This window comes from Antedon mediterranea, chromosome 2 (genome assembly GCF_964355755.1).
Source record: "Antedon mediterranea chromosome 2, ecAntMedi1.1, whole genome shotgun sequence".
Lineage (NCBI taxonomy): Eukaryota > Metazoa > Echinodermata > Crinoidea > Comatulida > Antedonidae > Antedon > Antedon mediterranea.
The window spans coordinates 10,240,189-10,258,071 of record NC_092671.1 but is presented as its reverse complement, the minus strand read 5'-3'; the positions used below and the strand labels follow the sequence as shown (position 1 = coordinate 10,258,071).

The 17,883-nt window shown below is 29.9% G+C and overlaps 1 protein-coding gene across 1 annotated transcript in view; it reads left to right on the top strand.

Moving 5' to 3' along the window:
* Positions 1 to 17,091, top strand: part of LOC140040358 (ETS translocation variant 1-like) — a 43,980-nt gene extending 26,889 nt beyond the window's left edge. Inside the window, exons 6-11 of the mRNA XM_072086234.1 lie at positions 9,478 to 9,856; positions 10,538 to 10,722; positions 11,175 to 11,249; positions 12,434 to 12,538; positions 13,136 to 13,296; positions 13,600 to 17,091. Coding sequence (XP_071942335.1) covers positions 9,478 to 9,856; positions 10,538 to 10,722; positions 11,175 to 11,249; positions 12,434 to 12,538; positions 13,136 to 13,296; positions 13,600 to 13,938 — 1,244 coding nt within the window. The 3' untranslated portion in view covers positions 13,939 to 17,091. The remainder of the gene's footprint in view (positions 1 to 9,477; positions 9,857 to 10,537; positions 10,723 to 11,174; positions 11,250 to 12,433; positions 12,539 to 13,135; positions 13,297 to 13,599) is intronic.
* Positions 17,092 to 17,883: the final 792 nt, after the last annotated feature.

The window sequence follows — 17,883 nt, the reverse complement described above, 5'->3', positions numbered from 1 at the left end:
ACCAATAAATTAGCAAAATGATTGTAAATAGAATTGTACGATACAAATTAGTTAGAAGTTTTATATCAAATCAGAAGTTTGTTTCTAATTTCTTGGATTACTTCAAAGTTACAAAATGAATCTGAATTATATCACTTCTATTTTCCTTGAGTTAAGTTACATAACCATCATCATTGGTTCCTTCACTCTCCTTCATTCTAGAGAAATGAATATGGCTGCCGGAATCTGATTCCCACATTTCAGGAAAAGTTGAAATGCGGATGGATTAAAAGGATTACAATTTAATTCAATTTATTCAAAATTACCCCCAAAACAAAGAAGAGATAGAAATATATATACATTAATTCAAAATCATAAAAGTTTACCAGTATATAATCCCATAGTGTACTGTAGATAACTAGTGTGAGCATGTTATAATTATTAAAGAAGGTTTCGCATACATTTATTGAATTCATATGTTCATTGGTTTCTTGAAATATTTGTTACTTTAATGAACAGTATTGTTACTTGGTAATAGGTATCCTAAGAATCTGGCTATGAGGTAGTTCTTAAGGCTTTCTTTTCACCAATTAGCACTGTACAAGGGTTCATTAACATGTTCAAGGGCATCCACACACACACTCTGAACTAGACATGTAACTCGTCACTTTGACGAGTTTGGTTATCCGCCGCGCAAGTGGTGCAACATTAACATTAAGGGGATAGGTTGAGGACAAAAGGAAGTGTTCACGTTGGCATTATGACCTGAACTGAAGAATATGATATGTTGTTATTGCTGAATTTTATTATTTAAATTCATATATAGTATACACAGTCTAATCTGTATCCATATCACATACAGTGTAGAATAGGTGAAATTACGGGACCCGCTATTTATTGCAATTTTTAACATGTTGACGGTTTTAAAATGAAACGCGAAGGTAGCAATTCCGAAAGGAAATTATCTCAGCAACAACGTATTAGCGTGTAGAAGAGATTTGAATACGTGAAATATTGATGCGCGCTCTTTTAAATGTAATGAATTATGACGCAAAAGATGAAAATACGACCTTTTTTATTTAACTGGCCATATGATGACGTCACAACATCCGATTGGCAACATTTTAACATAATTTCGTATCTACAATCCAATAGCTTCCAGAAAAAGTTTTAATCGTGATTATCACATTTTATTCTTACGAGCTATAACAGATTAAAATTTACTGTAAAGTTGAAATTGATGCCACACGTGATTTCAATTTTTAGGCATGATGACGTCATAAAAATTAAAATATTTTTCACTCATGCGAAAGATAGTTGATTGACCTAGACAATATCAAAATCGGGGTGAAAATGGAAAACGGATAAGTGGAGATGCGCTCTATTCAATGTGATGAGCTATGACGAAAGATACAAAAATCCTAAATTTTATATTCGCGTGGCCATACGATGACGTCACAATGTCCGGTTAGCCATATTATTACCTGATCCGATATCTACAACTCATCTACTTCCAGAAAATGTCATCCACAAAAAGTTGACCGTCTAGTTTAGAAATTACGACTGTTTAAAAAAAGTCATATTTTAAACGAATTTTTTAACCTTTTCATAAAAAACGCGCGCAAATTGTCCAATTCGACGTGCTCGTATGACGTATCTTTAAGTCGAAATTGTTTAAAATTTGGTAAAATTACTAGAAAAGGCTGGAAAAACATAAATCACGCGAAAAAAATACGTTTTAAATGCTACGTGCGCACCGCACACGTAGAAATGTGCGCACGCGTGGGAATTTTTGACATGCTTAAAACGACATGAAACGCGTAGAAAGTTGATTATAAATTAATTTTGCGCATTTTGAAATTTTAAAAGTGCGTGCGCGCGTAACTTTGTGTAAAACACGCAATTTTTTTTCAACAGAAATTTAGCGCATGATATAAATTAAACTTTTGCAAAGTTTCACTTTAAAATGTTATTTGGTTTTCGACATATGTTAAATACGATAAAATCGTTAAATCGCGCGTACGTAACGTTGCGCAATTGTAAACATCATGAAAAGCTTCGCTTGACGACGTTACATAAATGTCAAAATGTTAACATAGTTAACAAAATGTTATGTTTGCGAGTTTTAGAGAAAAGCGTTACACAAAAATCATACAGAAAGAAAGAAGAAGAATAAAAAGTTGATGATGATGATGATGATGATGATTTCGTACAATCACAAGAGGTTATCCTGCAACTTCGTTGCGGATAACCAAAAAAAAAACAATGCCTTTAGGTGTTGTATTTCCAACAAAACAAGTTACAAGTCACAATAATCGCCTATGACCCTAAAGTACATTATTACAATTAATATATTTAAGAAACAATATTGACGTTAATTTACCACCTTTTTGGTCTATACTCCTTAAAATGTTTACATACTGCATGGAGTTTACAGCTTATGTTTGGAGCTTAACATTTAACCTGTCTGAGAAAAATATTAGTTCCACAGTATTATGTATTATACACCTTACTCTTATTCATAGTTTGATTTCAGTGAACTATATGCTTTTAAATTATGCATTGGTTTGTTTGTTAATAATTTAGTTGTGATGATAACAAGTAATAATTAATGTTACTTTCCATAATTTTTTATTTATTTATAAAGTTTTCTAATGAAAACCAAATATTATTTGCAACACGTTAAAGATATAAATTGTCTCCCTAAACAAATTTGTTGTTGGATAGGCCATTTATATTAATGTTATTCCTTTGAATCCTTTTTTTTTGTGGTAGGGGGTGTCAAAAGTGAACAACTTTCAAAACTACAAAAATTGCCTATTCATTCAAAGTTATTTATTCAACTTTAGTTTTCGTACATCTTGAATTATTTTATATCAGAAGGCAAAGTTAATAGATACAATCAAATAATGGGAACAGTACACCAAAAATAATCACACAGTAAGATTTAAACGGATACATTGAGAATATAATATTTCATTACAATGATACACCTATTAGTTAAAAAGTAAGATATATTGTTATCACATATGACTTATATTTAAGGTCGGTGATGAAATGATTGCAAACAAATAAAAGACTATAAAAAGGTGAGTTGGAGCAGAAGAACTATGCCCTTAGGTGAGGGAAACATTTATTCAACATATTGTGTTTGCACGATGAACCCATAAGTTAAGGTCTATGCGATTGCTGTATGAAAACACTAAACAATAGAACAAGCAACGTTCCAATGCACACGTAAACGTATTGGAATTAATTAGTATTATACAAATTTCTTGGAGTATACTTGGCAATAGTTGATATAGATCGAGAGTTTTTAATTGTCATTTATTTAAATATTCATTTTTATGATATATTTACACTAAAATTTCATATTTACTTAATACTTATTTGCTTATTAGTTTCGTTTGTGTATTTTTTTTATTGATAGTGTAGTTGTAGGAAAAAAAAAGGAAAATATCTGTTCTGTAGGTAATTGATTTGCTATCTTCTTTATACAATGCATTGTAAGGTAGTTGATGAAGATCGATAGTTTTTTATTGTTGTTTACTTAAATTTTTCGTTTTCTGATATATTTACACTCAAACATATAAAAAGACTATGTTTGTCAATAGCATGTTTAATAACTATATTACTTCTTGTCATAGTAAGTAAGTAGATTTGTTTTGTTGTTGTTTGCTGAAGAAAAAATAAGGAAACTATCAGGTAATTGGAAGTGTGATCTTCCTTTTAATGCCTATTCAAGTTTATGTCATCCTCTGTTTTTGAGTAAATCCTTCCTTTTAGCGCTAATATCAAAGTGTTGATTTTATTGATTTCAGTAATACTAGTTTTCATTACAAAATAATATTGAATTATTAACCTAAGGACCTCTGCATATTTTACCATATATATTTGAACACATTTAACAGACTTAATAATTACATATACTTTATAGTTGATAAATAATTAAGTATTCACTTCCACGTTATATCTTTATAGACTATTAAATCAATGCTATATTTTATAATATTGTCCCATAATTAAATCCTTTTTATTGCCCTTCTAAAATTATACAAATTAGTCTCTGTCTTGTTACCACGCATAGCCAAAATGTCTAATTTCAGATTCCCCATTTTTCACAACAACAAAAAATCTTACCTTAATAGAAAATATCTTCCTTTCATTCTCACAAAATAAATAAACACATCTACTTGATAAATTATTTTTAAATTTCAATGTACCAACATGTTTAAATTTCAGTCTGTATATACTACAGTTTGTAGAAAATTGTACTAGGCCTATAGTATTTAACCTAAATTTAAAATTTGAAACATATTAAAACACTAAAGTTATCAATGATCCTTTAGTACAGCGAGTGAGAACAAGTTATTCCAACAAAAATTGAAACATTCACACTCAATATTTTTAATTCATTTTTCAATGCATCTTAACTTGTTGTATTTTAATAACTTTTTTCAACCTTGGATAAATTAATAGTTTATTACTCTAAACAGCACACTTAAAATTTGTTGCATTCTATTTAAATGAATATATTTAAAATTTGTTTTTGTGAGTAATTAACATTAATTTAAGGACGTGATATAAAGTGATAATAACAAACAACTTATGTTTAGAAAAAAGATATTTTGTAAAAATCTTAACTTAGTAATAAATATCGCAAGATTTGCGTCATACACGATTGCATGTGTGAAGCTGTGACTTGATCTAATGACTTAATAAGTGAATAATTTACTTATGTCATCTAACATAATAAGTTGAACATTGACATAACAACAACTTGTCTGTACATATTGAAAATAATTAACATCAAATAATGGGCAAGGAATTTTATTTATACTGATTTACAGGGCCATAGCCAGCATGAGGCCGACGAGGCTCTCACCTAGTCTGAAATTTTCACCAACAACCCCAATTCCCCAGCACAGAACGTCATATTTTATATTAATAATTATATTTAAAGCATCTTTGCCTCATCTGTTTTTAACATTTTGCTACCTTCTTGATTTACCATTCTCTTCCGTTACTAATTTCTTGATTGTTACTTAATGCTGATGATTCATGAAGTTTGTTAAACGGAATATTTTTAAAATTATAAGGTAAATAACGATTTATTATCCTGTCCTGATTATTTATCCGTATTTAATACTATTACACTTATTTGTGTTCTTATATTCGTTCATTTACTACATTCTGTAAGCCGAGAGCAAGATTTAACCTGGATGATGTCGCAATTTGGCAACGGTTTTAATCCAATATCAAAATAAGGAATTGTACAAGAGATTACTAAGGTGCCAATTAAATTATCGCTATGTCTTGATAGAAAACAGGGCAAATATTGACGATTAACTAGCTGGATGTTTAGACGCTACTCAGTGTAAGAGACGAGCTCTATAGTACTACTAAAAAAACTTTTTCAAATACCAACCATTATTCACTTTAATAAAAGACAAATTGAGATTGCAACATTTTGAATTTTTTTTTATCTATATTTGTATTTGTAGTAACCATGCACTTTTTATATAAAAAAGGTAATAAATAATTACAGTATTTTAAAAATAACTCATGTTATTACATAATGATGTATCTTATGAAAATGAATTGAAATTGTTGTTTTAACTTGCACAAAATGAGTACAAAAACCCTTTAAATGGTAAACTAAAAGACATTATACAATTGTATGTTGGGAATTATCTTTATTTTAAAGTTTTGAACATATTAACTTAAACCTTGGATTTTTTAATATTATCCTTGGTTGTTCATCTGTTGGATTTTGAATAAATCCACTCTGTGGTAACCATTAGACAATAAGTCTTAAAATCTTAATTGAAGTCTATCTTAAATATTCTAAGAATCAGTTTTTATCTGCCATTTCCTCCCTATTTCATTGGAATAATTGCAATGCTTTTTATATATTTTTATATTAGAAAATACTCTGAAATCCAAGAAATTTAAACTGTTTTAAATACTGTAAATAACAATTACTAAGAAAACATGACAATTGGTGAAAATGTTGACCAGTACACAACATACTGGTTCACCCCTGTATTAAATTCTTATGATAATGATTTATATGGTAGGACAAAATGTATTGACACTTCTAGTTGAATTGTACTTTCACGTTCCCCTTTAACTAAATGGTTTAACCCATAAAGTTAACAGAGAATATTGTTAAAGTCATTTATAAGATCCCCTGGGGTCACAGCTACAGTATTTGCCAATAAACTCTATCTACAAGTTCAATTTTAAAATGTCTGTTGTAAGAAATATTCAAGTACTTTAAACTATAATGAATATAGTACTTGAAAAGTGTTCTATACCTCTCACTATGAAGAAATGTTTTGTATGAAATGCAAACTGTTTATTATTATTTCAATATTCTTGTTTGTTCATTTAAGTTTTAAAAAAATTAAAAGCGATAAAAAGAATTATGTTGTTGTAATAGCTTTGAAAGTTTGCCAACGAAGCTTTAAGGGACCTCCTGCTTCACTTAGTTTATGCGTTGAGTTGCAGTCGTTGGCTAGTAGGACAGATAATTATCGGGAAGCATTCACTTTCATGGCCTTGGGCTGCCAAACAAATCAGCTTGCTTCTGGAAGTTTTCACTTAATAAGATCATACAATGGTATGCCTATACACTGTGGCTTGTTACTAATGATAACAAGAGGAATGTAAAGACTCAAGTTTTAGTGGTGTAGTTACTGCTTTGTGTTAACCACATCATACAGTTCTATTTCAGGGTTTACCCAGCTACCCATCCCACAACCCACATGTTTATTGGATACCCATAATGTACTTTACTTGACAAATTTATTGTGTATTATTTTGTCTAGTAAAAACTAGGTCTATGATGATAGTGTTTTAATTGTTAGCATTAGGAATCTCAGATCCGAGTATATAAATTATGTGATTTCATTATTGTGTAATTGTTGTTATTGGAGTAAATAGAGTTCTCTTAAAAATAACTTTTTTTTAAAAGCAATTTGGAATGTTGTATCGTATTGAAAATTCAGCAATACAATTTCCTTTTTTAAACATTTTGTATATTTGTTATTTATTTATTGAACCTCTGTATATATACTTTGTACTACCATACTTTGTACTACTATACTTTGTTCACCAAGATTTATAAATGTAACAATCAAATCGCCTGTCCGATGCAACCTATAGGACAATTATGGCCTGGAAACATCCATAACTACAAAATATCATTTTAGCTGGTAGGTACTGTAGCCATTTGATTAAATGCAGCGATGACTAACAAGCAATGTAGGCCCAAGGATTCCATTTTTTAAACTATAGAGGGCAGTATTAATATTCTGCTAAAAATAATTAAAAAATTAGTTAAACATGATAATATGGTTACACATATTTTTTCATTAGTATCACAGACGTCGAGTCAATTTTCTCGCATTTTTTTTCCCCTTGGTTTCTTTACTTTTGAATTAAAATATTTTTTTCAAAAACGAAAGTAAGAATAAATATGTTTATTTAAAGTTATTATATATTATAATTTAATCACTTTTTGTTTGCCATGTATTATTTAATTATTATTTTTAAAAACATTAATGTTTCACATACATGTACATTATACATACATTAAATGTATGTATATCACTTGCACTGATGAAGGGCTAGTGTTGCCCGAAAGCTCTGCTAACTTTTCTGGCTGTTTTACTTCTCGTTTTGATTTAGCTTTTCGCTTTTATTTTGTATCTCCATTGAGATCCAGCCACTGATACCCACAGCATTGTCATTTTTTCAGTAATTTTCCTTTGGATTTATTATACATACATTAACTGTATGTATATTATACATATGTATCCTTGTTTTTTTGCACATGCCACAGATACATTCTAATGTCTGTTTTATTGTTTGATACTGTCAAATAAGGATGTAATAATAGTAATGTATTTATGAAGACATACAATAGTGGCATATTTACATGATAAAGACATATGTTATAAAATGTGCAGGTACTTAAAATATAAGTACAGTATTCCTGTTCACTCACCCGTTGCATACTGCAAAAAGTTCTAGTTTATCAAAATTATAATACCAAATTGAACCATTTTCTTAAAGATTATTGATTTCCAATTAAAACATTTTAAACACAGGTTAAAATTACAGAAGATCCAAATATGATTACTTGTTTATTAAATAAATCAGGGAAAGCTTTTGAAAAAAATCCCCAGTTAAAAGCCTAGTATATTTATTTAATAATATTGAATTCAATTTAATTGTATTGTAGTATAATCCACAGTATAAACTTGACCTCAGTAACTTTAATATTGTTTTATTTGGAGATTTAATGTTTTTAACTTCATAATTATTATATCTTTTATTATTTCATTTTTGGCTGCAAGTTGTCTTGTTGCCTGTATTGACGATTACTATAAAATATAATAGGCCTTGTTTTTATACTGTATCATACAGAATTGCCTTTGTTATTATAATAGATAAGTATTTATAATAGGTTTCACAGAATATACATGTGTAAGAGGGAAACATTGAAAATGTGCTCTGCTTAGAGAGAATATTAGAATAAATGAATTTGTCCATTAATGTTTTGTGTAGATAAATATATATATATACACAACAGGCAAAGAACATTAATTCTAAACCGCCTGGTGATATACTGAAAATTAATTAATTAATTTGAAACGATAAGATGAGTAAATCTGTGAGATTTAGAAAAAGTTGGTTTTTCTTTATATGGATATAGTATGGATAATATCTTAAATAAAAGAGTGAATGAATAACGCTAAGCAAATGAATACGGATATATAACGTTTGCTTGAATCAACAGATATTGAGTTTCTTCTCATCATTTAATTACTACCAAAAATGTATTCTCCCAGATGGCCAGAAATGCCATGTTGATAGAATAACTTAGTAGATATTCAATGAAAATTGGTTGATAAATTGAATTATAGGACGTAACCCAGGCTAAGGTGTACTGCCAAGTGTTGATATGTACAAGAATAGGTAGCATTATAGATCTATGTTTTATAACAGAATAAATATAAAATGAAGACGTTTGTTTCCATATTCATACCATGTTTGTTTCCATATTCATACCATGTTTGTTGCCATATTCATACCATGTTTGTTGCCATATTCATACCATGTTTGTTGCCATATTCATACCATGTTTGTTGCCATATTCATACCATGTTTGTTGCCATATTCATACCATGTTTGTTGCCATATTCATACCATGTTTGTTGCCATATTCATACTTCTGCAAATCAAGTTGTTAGAATTACAGATACATTGAAGATATTCCAGTATACTAATTATAATATGTAGCTTTTTTTTTTGATAAATACATTTTCAAGCTACTGTAAATACACAAATCTTCTTCTTCAATTGGTTGTTGTCACAGATTAGTACGACTTCATATATTATCCATTATTTAAGGGAATTTCTTTATGAAATTATTTAAAAAAATAATAAACACCAATAAAATAATATTCATTATTTTATATCTTACAGTGCTTGCTAGTATCAAGATCAAACCTGAACCAAGAAGCCCATTTTGTCAGAAGCCATGCTCTCACATGAAAACTCCTAAATTTACATTTGATAACAAGTTTGAATTTGGTGAAAAAGCATTTGTGAACAAACCAGCATCTGATAATCACAATGTGCCTGCAATGGTACCCCAACAACAGACGCAGCCACAGACCCAACCACTTCCACAGAGTAACCCAATGGTGTCGCCCCCAATACTACGACAATCTACAACGCCGCTGCCGCCATCAGTACCGGACGTCAACTACAATTTCATGATGAAAGATAACATGCATCAGCAGACAATGAAAGATCAACAATTTATGACACAGATGGGCACACCAAATTACCGCGATAAAAGGTTTGTTATTGCAAAATAACTGTAATAATATATTGGTGGATAGAAGCTATTATAAAAAAAGCAGATGATTTTTAAATGATACCTACCTAATAATAATGATCAAACCATTAACAAGAATATGGTATTTTAGCATTTAGACAAAACAAAACAACAAATACTAAATAAATACTAAATACTGTATACTTATAATTTTTAGATATTTATTTATTCACAATATTCTCAGAGTGGTCCAATCAGTCAAAAAGACTGGTGTCTTTTAGGACCTTGGTTACATATAAATATCAAAGTAATAGTATTTATATTTACTAAATTTTATAAGAAATAATTGGGTGCCCAAGGAATAACAATAATTTGTAATTCATTGATTTATTTAAGGGTAGTGCCTACCATGATGCTACCCCCATTTCTTAATTTGACGCACCCATCTTACAATTCTACTACAATGTGTCATTATATAACATACAATGCTATCCTGGGTGAAAGACAAAAAGTCAACAATGGTTAAGAACAATAGGACAATCTGTGATTGGTGCAAATTAATAAGGTGTATCCAAATTAGATAAACAGTTTCTACCTATAAAACTCTGAGAACTTCTGGATAGTTTCAGTTGTGTTTTGGCTTTAGCTATCAAGGTTATTAAAGAAATAAACTTTGCAAGTTAACATAATGTATTTTTCTAGATTACTTCGTCAATCTACTGAGCCCTGTTTTAGCCCTCCTCTTAACATCGACCAGCGCCAGTTTAGACGACAGAATTCTGAGCCGGTATTTATGAAGTCGAATTCCTTGGATTGTCAGTACAACAACCAACATTTCATGAACTTTGACATCAAGCAGGAGCCACAGGATTTTGGTTATGAATCAGGTAAGTATTTTTTTTTTATATTAGTGCAGTTTATTTTACATTTTATGAGAACACATTTATTGAAATTAAATAAGTCAACTCTCTTAAACATCCTTAGCATTGGTGACAAGTATCTGGAGATGCAATATTTTACAAATAGCAAGAAATAATTCTAAAACTAGTTTCGGGAATGTTATCAGTTTTCTGGGTGTTTGTTGCCGTACCATATTATCACCCTTAAATGAAATATTTCCATTAAATTCCATGTAATTTCGCTTATATTTAAGGATTAAGGGTTAACATTTCCCATAGCCTGTGTAAAAGGGAAGAAATCCAAAATGAAATATGGCCACTGATTTTGTGACCAAATTTCACTGGTGAATAGGTGGGCTTGAGGGTTTAGTATGGGACTTAGAAACTTGAAAATATAATAAATATTTGATTACTAATACATTTATATTTCTTTGTTGTAGATGCATCTTCAAAGTCAGGATGTTACAGAAGAATGGAAAATCATTACACAATGCCAACAACTAACAAAAATGAAGGTAAGACGTGAAATCTAAATCTATATTCTCAACATATCATTGTTTTAAGCGTTATCTATAACACATTATGTACTTAATCTTTGGTAAATGAATTTTAATCTGAATATATTATATTGTTCATTAGGTCAAATAAAGTCGCTTCGAATGAAAGTTAAAAATCTCTTTCAATTCTCAACTGAACATTGTTTCCTATTATATAGAAACATATGGTGTATCAAAACCTTCCTTTGGTACTCTTTATCGGCCATACAAACATTTAAATTATATTGCTCTTTAAATTGTTATTGTTAAAGCGGGTATATTAAAACAAAATTCCCAATTGTAACGATATAGTTTTTGTAAAGAATGGTTTATACTTGCTTAGCAAAGAATATAGCAGAAAGAAAATTTGCATAATGAACAATTTAAATATTTCATCATAACATATATTAATATTTACTGCATATTGAGTGCATTTTTGCTGGTTTTATGTAATACTGTATTGTTATTTTGTTGACAATAGTAGGGTATTAGTAGTAAACCTATTATAACTAGCCCACATGATTTCCTAGCCAAACTTTATACTCATCTATCAGCCTATTACAGACCTGGTGTTTTTTAAATGAATTAATGAGCTAATTTTTCATGTCACTAGCCCACAGAGATTCTGTTTTACATATCATGCTAGTACAGTAGTATATCAATTGTATAATCAAATAAGATCAATCAATCAAGATATTTATTTGATCCTTGTAAAAAAATAGCAATTTCTGATGGAAAACAATTTTGGTTTTGAATATGAGATTACCAAATTAACCAATAGTTTCTACTCATTCTTCTTTCTGGTAAATTGTTGTATCCTGAAGATTCTTTTTTATGTCTTATTATACTCACTCATATCATCATCTTATTGATGTGTATTCAGTGATCTGTAAGCCAGATATTTATTAATTGTTGTCTATTGTTTATTCACACTCTACTTTGTTAGTTTGAAGTAGTTGTACATGTCAGTAGACTAGAAAAGTGTTCATTTTTAGTAGAAGCCCTGGTCCTAATTATTTACACTATTAGTATTATTAGTCGTTATCATTAAAAAGCTGTCTCAGAGATCCTTCATTTGTGAAAGACCTACACATTTATTTATACAAAATCTATATTTGTTCACTACATATCATAATTAAGTGAATTTGTTTTTATCATTTCAGGTCAATTTGAGAACTGTAGCCCAAGATCGAGTATCAGTCCTAGATCAACTTTTGAAGATGCTGCAGTACCGGAGAAACTCGCCCCTGTCAAGACTCATTTACCTGGTAAGAAAGGAGATTAAGCATGTTATCTTGTAAAAATTACAAACCGGATGATTGCTAAAACATACATAAAACCATTCAAACAATGTTTATGAAATTTTATGTGACAAAAAAATGTGATGTGCCCATATATGGGCATGATGATTTCATATCACTACCATATTTGACCATATCACTACCATATTTGGGCACATCACACTAGCTTGGAAAGAATTTATTTCACTCTAAAGCTATGTTCACACTGAGCCAGAATTTTGGTCCTGTGGCTAGACAACAACATTTATGTAAAAACGGTGTAGTTTTTAAGAATAGAACCTACTAATTTGGGATTCTGTACAAAGCTTGCATGAGTAATCGAAATATGTAACAAAACCCAACGTTTTCTCCGACCACTGGACTGAATCTGGGCTCAGTTTAAATTCACTGACGTAACTTGGTCAATATAATCTGTAATTAAAAATTATTATTAACTATGTCAAATAAATATAACTCTATAAAAACAATCTAATATATACTATAATTTAACACATAATTTTAGATAAATAATTTTCATTTAGGGTGTTTTTTCATCTAAATCTTTCAATATTTTTTTTTTAATAGTGAAACCTAAGACAGAGCCGTTTACAGGACCTCCATACCAGCGACGTGGATCTCTCCAGTTGTGGCAGTTTCTGGTGACACTTTTAGAAGATCCAGCTAATTCAGGTTACATCACTTGGACTGGTCGTGGACTTGAGTTTAAACTCATTGACCCTGAAGAGGTAAATAAGGAACTTAATTAAATGTGTTACTATTAGTCCTACTGCTACCAGATTGTGAATTAAATATAAGCACACACAAATGCTGGTTTATATTCGTTCTCTATCTTTATATTGCGTGCTATTCAATATAAGTTCTATTGCACGTTAACAGTTCTATATGATAGCTTTTGGTACAAATTCTGCTTCTTACTGACCTGACCTTAAATCAAATCTGTTTTTTTTATTAATTTAAAAGTTAGGAAATAGCTCTACCTAATCATTGTGTATAATATTTTTCCTAATAAAAATTGTTTTGTTTTTTAGGTGGCAAGGAGATGGGGAATACAAAAAAACCGACCTGCAATGAACTATGACAAACTGTCAAGATCATTGAGATACTATTACGAGAAAGGCATAATGCAGAAAGTAGCTGGTGAGCGATACGTTTATAAATTCGTCTGCGACCCCGAAGCACTTTTTATCATGGCGTTTCCAGATGGTGTTCGACATTACACAAGACATAGCCTTGTCTCGCAGCAGCCTCCTCCGGTAATTAAAGAAGAAAATGGCGTGGTACCGTTAATGCAGTATGATCAACGTTTATACTCACATGAAATGGTTAACACACAGCCATGTCAGCCTCAGTACCATTGTCTTTATTAAGAGACTTAATGATATACTTGTAAATAGCATTGATAAATAGAAAATTCATTATATTGATCAGAAAGAAAGTTATTTTTTTTGCATTTTGTGTTTTTAAGTATTTTAATTTTTCCAGCGGTTGTTCGTTTTCTGCGCTTTGTGTTTAAGATTACATTTAATAGGTTTAATCTCATTTTACATATTTGTTCTTTGTAGCGCCAGAAACAATGTTGTCTAAACCTATCATGTTCTTGTAATTTACGTGCATCATATTGTACATTGATTATATAATATTACTGGTAGATGGGTTGAACTGAGCAATACCTGTAGATAAAAACTGGTACATCCTAAAAAATACTATTATTAAGAATCTTAGTAATGTATTACAATATGTTAAATTCAATCTCAATTATTCAATATATTAATTAGTTATATTCACTAATTAATATATTATAAAAATTAGAAGTATAATATTCAAGTGTAACTAAGTTACTATTTTTGGAAATGCCTATTAAAAGACAAAATTTGTATTTGTAAAAGCAACGTTTTGTTTATTATTCAAATGTTTAAATTTTCATCACTTCGAAAACAAAATGAAAATTGTTAATAATATCTCACATCAAGAATTAAGAACAAATACTTAAAGAACAGTTCTTAGCTGTTCTTTTAGCTACTTAGTGTTCATTGTTTATAAGGCTAGATACACATTTCACCTAGTACTGAAATCAGGGTTTCTCTGACAAGAGAACTAACTAAGAACAATTCCAAAATTGTAAAACTATACTATCAAAGATAGTGCATTACATGAAGTTTAATGAATTCTTCATAAAATTATACACATATTTCCCAGAATTATAGTCATAAATGATGATAAAGTTAAAGTTCAATCACGTATGTAAATTATGTGAAGAGCCCTCTGTAGTCTCATATTGACTGATCAAATGCATGCTTAGAATTGAATCTGCGAACGTTTTTTTAAGAAAAAAACTTAAGATGTGAACATACAATGTTACAGTGCTGTTAACTTGGTTATAACATTGTGGGTGAAAGGTCATGGCATATACAATTTTTTTTTTTATAGTTTACTTGGAAAATTATAATGGAGAATGCGTTAGTCCTGTACATTTATTATATTAAACGTAACATGGCTGAAATAATGCGTCACTGTAATATAGAGGTAATTGCCGAGAAATATAAATATATCATTAGATACTACCAGCTGTATAAAGATTGCAACCAGCCATCTTCGTACCTGATGTATGAAGATAAGGGGTTGCAGTATGTAAAATAACATTTATCATGTGGGATTGTTTGGGTATGAATGCATGACTGGTTTTATACATTACAATAGAGAAAGTCTCTCAGGGGACGGATCCAGGATTTTTTTAAGGGGTGGGGCGGGGGAGGGGGTGTTGGGCTGACATCATTATATTACCGGTAGTAGTAAAAAATCGATATCAAAAAGTAGTTCATTAATTTCATAATATTTTAGGGGAACTGTGCACTACCCCCTGGATCTTCCCCTGTCTCTTAAGCTCTGTTTACACTATCAAACTAGTTTGCCAAAAAAGTGTGATGTGCCCAAATATGGTAGTGATATGACTTCATCTTGTCCATATAATTATGGGGACATCACATTTTCTTCACATAAAGTTTATAGTGTAGACTGAGCTTTAAACAACAATAAATAACAAATATATATAGAAAGAATGTAAGATTTAGTTCAGCATTGTGTATACAGTTATATTATCCTTACTATGTTCATCAGGTACAATAAAACAATGTTTCCCAATCAGTGAACTAATAGAATTTAATGTAAAATGTACTGCTGGTACGTTACTCTTTAAAATATATATATTTTTAATTTTAGTCTTAGTACACCCTTTGCTTAGATTTAACGGTTTGAACTGAATTGCAAAAAAAAAGACAATCATGTCAAATTATATAATGTCATATAAAAATAGTAGGGAAAAATCACTTTGTTCTCTTAATGGGGGTAGATTGAGAGTTAAATCATGCACTGTATTGCCCTGGTTCGTTTCACAGGGAAGCATCCCCTTAATAAGGGTTTCTCAAATGAGTTGTTATACTGTATAATTTCTGTAATGAATACTGTATTGTTTTTTCTTTATTGTGTTAGTACTGTAAATTGTGATGGTATGTTATGTGTTTTATCATAGCAGATTTTCAGAAATATAATATCAGATTATTAACGGTTTTAACACATGACCTTAAAGTCAGCACAACTTCATTTTAGTATTTTTATATATTTTTTTGTAATCATTGTTCAATTCATTTTGCATTTTTGTTTCGAGTATAATGTCCATTACCTATATTATGCTGCAGTATTGTCTATGTTACTGTAGTACAATTCCTAAATCATGAATTCTGTAATAGTAGGCCTAAAATAGAAAATGTTGAGTGTAAAACTGAATCTTGTAGATACTTCATCTACATCTTTTGTGTGTTTAAACAGTGCTTGGTACTGTTATTTTATTGTTTTCTTCAATTTTATTACTTCTACTTAGTTCACTCATAAGATTTGGTAACACATCTGATCTCGGTTTTCTAACAATAATAATTATTTTTCAAAAATTTTTTTATAATGATTGCTACTGTCATTTTATTGTTTTAATTTATGACAAACAACCATTAATTAACACTTTCTTCATTTTAACATTTACATTATTTCTATTTCAACCGCTGATAAGTAAGATATGGTAACATCTGCTCTCAGTTTTCTAACACTATTCCAATAGTATATTTTGTTTATTTAAATTTTATCTTTTAAGCATCAATTTTAGGCAGGGAAGAGTGAAATTACTCTAAATTTCACTCTTCCTGATTTTAGGTTAACGTTGTGGAATTGTATTATAAATAAATCAGTAATTAGACATAAATAATAATTGAGATTTAATCCTTATAAGACAATCAGTTTACCAGCAAATGTATTCCGAATGTTTAGAACAAAATCATGTTATATTTCTAATTAAGATGGTATGTTATCGTGATATTTTGTAAATGGTGGAAATGGGTAGATGTTGACCGCTAGTTCTTCCGTGGTAACAATTTAGGCTGTTTTTGTGGCTACATTGGTAATATGGTCAACTTTCTATGTTTAAGGTTTTTGTATCACATGACCCCGCTGTTTCAATAAACTGTTTTGTATATAAATTATTTGTCTTTATGTTAATTTTTTTATAAAAATTAATATGAATAAAATAATACATCTATGACCGTAATAAATACTGACTTAAGATTGATGACAACGGTGAACAAAGCTCTTATTTTTATGATGACGGAAAAAGATGGTGTCATGGGCGTGATGATAACGATGACGCCGATGACGATTATAACGATATGGGATGATGATGCAGTTGGCGTTATGATGATGATCGTTGATTCGTTTGGATGTGATGATTATGATGATGAAAAGTGCGTGACGATGCGAAAATAATATTGTTTGGCATAACATGCGAAAGCAACTTTCATGCAGTGATTTCACGGATAATTTTACATTTTCTATAGTCTATCTAGGCCTTTTATAGTGTGTTTTTGTTTTGAAAGGCTGTGTAATGTTTTCCGTTTTTGTTGTATAGATAGTAGATATTGTCTAACTTTTGAGAGAGAATGAGATTGATCTGTAGGTGGCGCTATAATACTGGTGTTCCTGTATATTAAACCAAAGAATATATATCACAAGAATGAGTATTCCGCGATTTTTGCATGAGAAATTTGTAACAGAGAGCTCCAGTGAGTGATGCCCGCCCTCATAAGGGCGGATGTATACATACTAAATAAGACTTGATTTAATAGATTATACATGTCACATTAAATAGAATTATAATAATATATTTTGCAATTGTAAACTATTTTATAATACATATTTATTAACAAACTAGTGTACATTCACTTTTACAGACAATTATTTACTAACATGCTAAGTTAGTTCACAAAAAAAGCCTA